This window comes from Hypomesus nipponensis, chromosome 7 (genome assembly GCF_054491055.1).
Source record: "Hypomesus nipponensis isolate SF chromosome 7, ASM5449105v1, whole genome shotgun sequence".
NCBI lineage: Eukaryota > Metazoa > Chordata > Actinopteri > Osmeriformes > Osmeridae > Hypomesus > Hypomesus nipponensis.
Window position 1 is genome coordinate 6,405,931 of NC_140367.1, and position 7,068 is coordinate 6,412,998.

General features: G+C 44.8%; 1 protein-coding gene across 1 annotated transcript; it reads left to right on the forward strand.

The window, feature by feature from the left end:
- The first annotated feature begins 1,650 nt into the window (after positions 1-1,650).
- Positions 1,651-2,244, forward strand: ascl1a (achaete-scute family bHLH transcription factor 1a). The gene has a single exon (XM_084701818.1). The coding sequence runs from the start codon at positions 1,651-1,653 to the stop codon at positions 2,242-2,244; it is 594 nt and encodes a 197-aa protein (XP_084557944.1).
- The last annotated feature ends 4,824 nt before the right edge of the window (positions 2,245-7,068 follow it).

Below are 7,068 nucleotides of genomic sequence, written 5' to 3' on the forward strand. Positions count from 1 at the left end.
GTAGATAGGTTTCAGAAAGCCCAGCAATGGTGAGGGGGCAGGGGGATGCTGAATAGAACCCACGCTTCTTTTCTAAACTCTTGCTGTGCCAGAAAGGGGAGGAAAAAGAAAAGAAAAGTTGGTGGGGGCTGGGTACCTCAATACAAGCTTGATCTTGAATGCCACAGCCAACACAGAAAAATTGCACAATTTATTATAGCCCCCCCTTCCAAACTTTCAAGTACTCACTCACGCACTCTCCCCCCCCCCCTCTCTCTCTCTTTCTCTCTCTCTCTCTCTCTCTCTCTCTCTCTCTCTCTCTCTCTCTCTCTCTCTCTCTCACGCACGCACGCACGCACTCACTCACTCACTCATGCAGTCTCTCTCACGCACGCACTAACTCACACAGACACACACGCACACTGAGTTTGTAGTCGGTTGGCATTGTCTACGTGAAAGACATGTCATATAATGCTCCCTTTAAAAAGAAACAAAAAAATGTAGAAATACACTGTGTCGAGGCTAGTGTAACAAAATAGGGTGTGTCAAATCATACACAAAACATCCTCGAATGCGTGCGTCGTATGGCCCCTCCACAGATTTACCCTTCCGTTCCACCTCTACGTTGGTGATGATTAGCTCCAACGAAAGTGGAAAATTCGCTTCTGTTGCACAAAGCTTTATTCTTTCAAAGGAGCAGTATTCAAATGCGGCTGTAAAGTGTTAACAATAAACTGTATAGGACTATCCAAGACAAAGTATGTAGCCTACAAAACGCCAAACTAAAGAAAGTAAAAAATAAAATTGAAAGTCCAGCACCTAACCTATCATAATTTACGGGAAATGTGAGACACAATCCTAACTGCCTGCATATAGGTTTGCGGAAAGCTGCCTTTCAGCACCACTTTTTGGTCCACAAGGAAAGCTATTGAAGTGCGTAAAAAAGCGTATAGGCTTATTTCCCGATAAAGAAAGCAGAATGTGGACTGTGCTGAACGTCAGTTACGGCTTGGTTGAACATTTTACTTTTTAATACCTACTGTTTGGATAGCTTTCCAGCAATGCATCTACTTTCTCATATAGCCTACTTGTTCATGAAATATATTTAAATAAGTTGTTTATGCTATTTCTAAAAGTATATTGTATTTAATTAGCCTAATAAAAATAATTTTGAATTATAAAAGCATAAGCAAAACAGGAAACGTCGTTGTTGTAAATAATAAAGTACATTTTTGGGGAGCTTGGATGCATCGGCCTTCAAAATTAAACAATTTAAATGCGCATTCTATAGCTGGCCACACTCAAGACAAGTAAAAACTCCACAAGCTGCAACCAGTTGTGCTTGGGTGACTGTTTGTTCAGTGGTTGAAGTGGCACGCGTCTGGCGTACAGCACAGGAGCCTAGGTGAATACGACAAGCGAGAGGAGGCGTGGTCAGGTCCAGCGCGTGGGGCTGCCAATGTATTGAAAAGCCCCGTTACTGCCCTTTCTCAGGACTCAGTGCAGCCCGAGGAGTGTGCGAGGCAGGAGCCCAGAAGACTGCCCATTAAACAAGACTAAAGAGAGCATTAGGTCCCACGTGAACGCCACGAGCAGGACGCACTGCCACCTATTACTCCAAGACTTTGAGATTCTTCTTCTACTCTTGTTTTAAATCTTAACCAATTTACAATGGACATCACAGCTAAGATGGAGATCAATGTTGGCCAGCAGCAGTTCATGCCACCTGCCTGTTTCTTTGCGGCAGCAGCTCAGAGCATCCAGCTCAGCCCAACCAGCAGCCAAGGCAGCGGCAAGTCAACATCCAAGGTGAAGAGGCAGCGCTCATCCTCTCCAGAGCTGCTGAGATGCAAGCGGAGGCTGAACTTTGCCGGCTTTGGGTACAGCTTGCCGCAACAGCAACCGCACGCTGTGGCGAGAAGGAACGAGAGGGAGCGCAACAGAGTGAAGCTGGTCAACAACGGCTTCGCCACTCTGCGTGAACATGTCCCCAATGGCGCAGCCAACAAGAAGATGAGCAAAGTGGAAACCCTGCGGTCGGCTGTGGAGTACATACGCGCGCTCCAGCAGCTTCTGGACGAACATGACGCCGTAAGTGCCGCGTTTCAGTCCGGGGTTCTATCGCCCACCATCTCTCAGAACTACTCCAACGACATGAATTCGATGGCAGGCTCCCCAGTGTCCTCCTACTCCTCTGACGAGGGGTCCTACGACCCCCTGAGTCCCGAGGAACAAGAGCTACTAGACTTTACCAACTGGTTTTGAGCATCTGCTTAGGTAAGAATTATATGATCTCAATCATAAATATTGGTATTGTTGTATATTCTTGTAACTATGGTTTTACTTGTTCTTTTATATCAAACGTGAGCAACTGAATAACATTCCTCTTCTGTTTTGTCTTCACAGATATATGGTTAAATCTATGATACTCCCAGTTCGCGCTTGGGAGAGTCCTTGCGGAGTTCACTTCCTTCACAAGATGCACCGAGATCTGGCCCGGTATGGTGGCTCACACGGTCCGGTTCACCTAGCATTGGCCTTGCGCTACAAATGCTTATCTGGCCATTCTGAAGTGCCAAAGGACTTACAAAGGATGGCTTTGCTCTGCAGCGTTGGAAACGATACTTCCATGCATTCGCCCATGAAAACAAAACATTTCAAACGTGACTTTAATGCTTCACCATATACATTATTTAAAAAATATTTCTTTCAAACTATGCTAAACCCAATCAAAGAACAGCAACCCTCTTGGTTAACTTCTGTAACATTTGATTCAAAATGCTTCCAACTTGCGGATTTTATTATATGAAATTATATCAAACATGTTTGAAATTTATTAAGATATTTTTGTATGTAAGAGATTTATAGATGTTTTGTACACAGTTTTGTATATATTTTGACAATATATTGATATGTTGCTTTATACCTCTTGCCTATTTAGACTTGTAGTCTATTATGCTCTGGAGCTGGCTATTCTGTTTATGGTTCATGAGGTCTCAAGTAAGAGTTTGATACTCTGAATTTTTATGTTAGCACCAATGTGTCTTATTTAATAGAAACATACATGTATTTTACCATGTCATGACGTTCACAATGATCAAAGGTTATGCAGCTATTGTCCAAACAGAGCACAATGGCTATGCATTGTATCTCTCTCTCTACTGCCAGCTCTACATTGCCTTTACTTCTATTGTTGGTTGAAAAGAGAAAAGCCTATAATCATATTTTCTACACTCTAATAAAACATTTTCTGAAGTAATCCTTATTCTCATGTAGTTCTTGGCATAAAAGCCTACCATTAATTCACGTTTGATAGCACTAGAAAACGGAATAGGCAAGTGTTTGCCACATATTAAAAAGAGCAGATATTAAGATAATTCTATTCTGATGAATCTCAGTGGGTATTCAAATGATCTTATGCACAGTTCCAACATCACCATGTCGCATGGCACACTTTTACGCACCTCCTTCACTGCTTCTTATCACTGATAGTCCATTTGAGTCTAAATTGTGTGTACAATATCGTATGTACGGCAAATTGTGGAGAACGTGCTCTGAAATGTAGATTTCGCAGTGCCAGTTCTTCAGTGCACTAGCTTTTGATCTTGCCAATATCATGGATAGGGATTCATGAGCAGTTATAAGACTAACAACATTTACTCTGTGGGCCCTTTTCGCCAAATAACTAATAGCCTATAACATATACAATACAAGTCCGAAAACCTTTATCAGGACTATGTGCTTGGTAAAAAGAAAACTTGCATTGCATACAATATGCATACGAATATTGTGGAGAAAAAAACTTGCATAAGCAATCAAATTGGTTTATTCCAGACTTTAATAGAGAAAGTTGATCTTAATCCATGTTTGCATCAACTGATACAACACAGAAAACAGTATAAACCATTTCAGTCGTCTTTGACGACTACAAAAGCCATCTCGGCAGACAGGTAAAGACACGTTTGTGGCGAGGCGCGTGCCTGGTTTAATGAGTGAATGAGGTTGTATAGTGGTCAAGTGGAGACAGCACACTGAATTTGCTAACGGCGTGTGCCTTCTGACAGCAGCGCGCGACTACACTCAACAACTGCCCTTGGGGGAAAATGCCGGAGGATGTGAACCATTTGTTGACTACTGACGGGGGAATCGTCAAAGATAATATAGGTAGCCTTATAGGTAGTGTTATTGTGCTGCAGAAACGTATGTTACTTTTACAAACATTCCTTTACATAAAAATACACATATACAGCGTTTTTTTTTAAATGATTATGTGAATCAAACATTCTGATAAATAGGTAACAATAGTATTGCACAGGCACTACTGTCTTTGTTATGCGTAAATCATGTTGCAAAGTGATCGCACATATGTTATGTTTAGTCGGAGTAAACATATTGAACACCTACTAAAATAACCCATAACTAAAGGAACATTGAGTAAATCACGAACAATTAAAGAAAAAGTGCACCACCAATTAAAGATACAGATTCCAATCTTGCCACCCCAAACTAACTAACTTCTTAACTAACTTTCAAGGGACATTATAATTGTTCCCTGAGGTGAAGTATTTTTCTTTTCACCTCAAACGCCTGGAAACATGCAATAGACACAGAAAGTGCCATTGAATGATCTCACAGGTGGCTGGAGTCATCGAGTGGGTTGGCAATGACTGAGTTGTGGATGAGAACAAACATGGGAAGGTATGCCATGAAGTCCAGCAGGTCAAGGGAGTGGAGCTGCTGTAGCTCCTGTCGAATGGCTTCCTCATGCTCCTGGTGGATCCCCCCAGCCTTCAGCTCTACTAGCAGTTGCTCTGCACTGATGCAGCCCTGCTGTGCCACAGCGCCATCTGCTTGTGCCTCCAGTAGAAACAGGAACAGCTGCTGTTGGGGACAATTATGTCAATACCTGAAGAAAGCGGGTCTTTTGAATATGAAACGGTGTGGACTTCTGTGTGTGTGTGTATGCGTGTGTATGTGCATGCAGACAGGTGTGTATGAGTGCGCTTGATTCTTTCTAAGCAGGCTTGGGTTACATCAGTCTGTTTCTAGTCTTGTGTTAGTGCACCTGTTTGTGGCGTTAATGCATTCTAAGCAATAATTGGGGGGAGGGGGGTATATAATCCCTTGGCAATCAGCCCATTTCTCCCTTTTACTTCTCCAGTTAACAAACCTATCCCTAACAGCTCTATGATTACAAAGCCTCCCCGACCTGGACAGGGCTCAGTTTCCTCACCCCTGGCCACAGGCTTTCATATTGCCTTCCCATTCAGTGGCTTGCCCTACCTCCCCGTATGAAGGGCACAAGCTACCTGGGCAGCCAGTGGCAGAGTACTGGATCGTTTGCAGCTTGTCACATGCTGATTATTGTACAGCCCGGACAGAATGGTCATCCCTGGATACTTTCATGAGATCAGACCTTGTAGTCCATAAAAATGAAAAGCACCCACCCCCCCTCTCTCTCTCTCTCTCTCTCTGTCTCTCTCTCTGTCTCTCTCTCTCTCTCTCTCTCTCTCTCTCTCTCTCTCTCTCTCTCTCTCTCTCTCTCTCTCTCTCTCTCTCTCTCTGTCTGTCTCTCTCTCTCTGTCTGTCCTCTCTCTCTCTCTGTCAGTGCTTGATTTCAAAACATGTTCTTGGTGCCCCTCAGAGAAAAAGCTAGTTTTACTAAGCTTGCATTTGAATCTCTCTTCAAAGTGTTTCTGAGTGTTTATTTCCCTGTGATTATACCCGCGGGCCATGAAGAAAGTGGAGGTGTAGTGTGGAGGAGGACGGAAAGCAACTGAGCTCCTACTATAAATACTGTACATGAAACCCCAGTATGCAAAGATACTGCAGTGTTTGTTGAATAAACAGGTTCTGTGTAAGGGAGAGCTATCTACCTTTGCCTTGTACAATTTCAGCTCCAGTGAACGGAAGTCCATCTTGCTAATCAGAGTACGCATAAATTCACTGTAAAAAAGCCCAGAACAAACAGCAATCACTCAACAGTAAAACATTACCTCTACATGTCTAAGCCTTCTTGATTTGATGGTTGAAGTTCAAGTTCCTTTCTTTGCAAACCTATCTAGTAGCCCCTTTCCACATTATATGACCCACAGTAAACTCAAAGCCCATCTAAAGGGAAGAGTTGGGACTGGATACGAGCTAAAGGAGACAGACAGAGAAGAGGGAGTTAGGGTGGTCATGGAGGTCTGGGTCCTGTGGCGGGTATTTTTTGGGCGGGGATCTCCTGTGCGATGCTGAGTTTGGGGAGACGTGATGGTAAAATGTTTTGAACCTATTGTGGTTGCTCACAGTGGCCTGTCCCCCCAAACAATGACCGCGAACATCCCGCCACAGTAACGGATAAAACTGCTCTGGTACGGTCTGGACGAGGGGGGAGGAGAAGGAGGGAGGATGCAGGAGGGGGAGGAGGGACGCAGGGAGAGTTGTAGGGCACGCTCTGGTGCAATGTGGCCATCCTCTGACCGACACAATCCAGCCTGTTCGTATGAATAGACAGAGACACGAACGACTGTGCCGAGACAGACCTCTCCTGTCCAGCGTGTGGCACGACGACGTCCGTCACCCCCGCTCTAACGAGCCCCCTGTGTTAATGAGCCCCTCCCCAGTTGCTGACTGGCCTGTTGGGGGAAGAATGGCCCCTACGCTCGGCCACCGAGTTGAGCGCACGCCTGGCTGCCTCCGCTGCAGCGATTGGCCCACATCGTCCCTGCAATGACTTGACGAGCATGAGGCGAGACAGGACAGCTAATGATCATTAATTGCACTTGGTTTGCAGTAAAAGAGCCTGAACGCTGGTGCGCTAAGGACATTGGCGGCGTGATACAAGCTGGCCAAACGAGGGACCTGGAAGAGCAGTGGGGAGGATAATAGCAGCCTAACCCACTTCTTTTGTTGGCTCTCCCAGGGCACCCTGCAGTCGACAACCCAGCAGACTTCTCACTTACGTAATGGCCATAGTTTTGGCGGTCTCTTCGTTGGGGGGCAGCGGGTCAATGAGGTTGGGGGTCCCTGTGCTGGGACGCATGCTGACCCAGTTTGATTTGACTGACAGGAGAAATTGACACTTGTTTTTTTGGGGAGACTTAA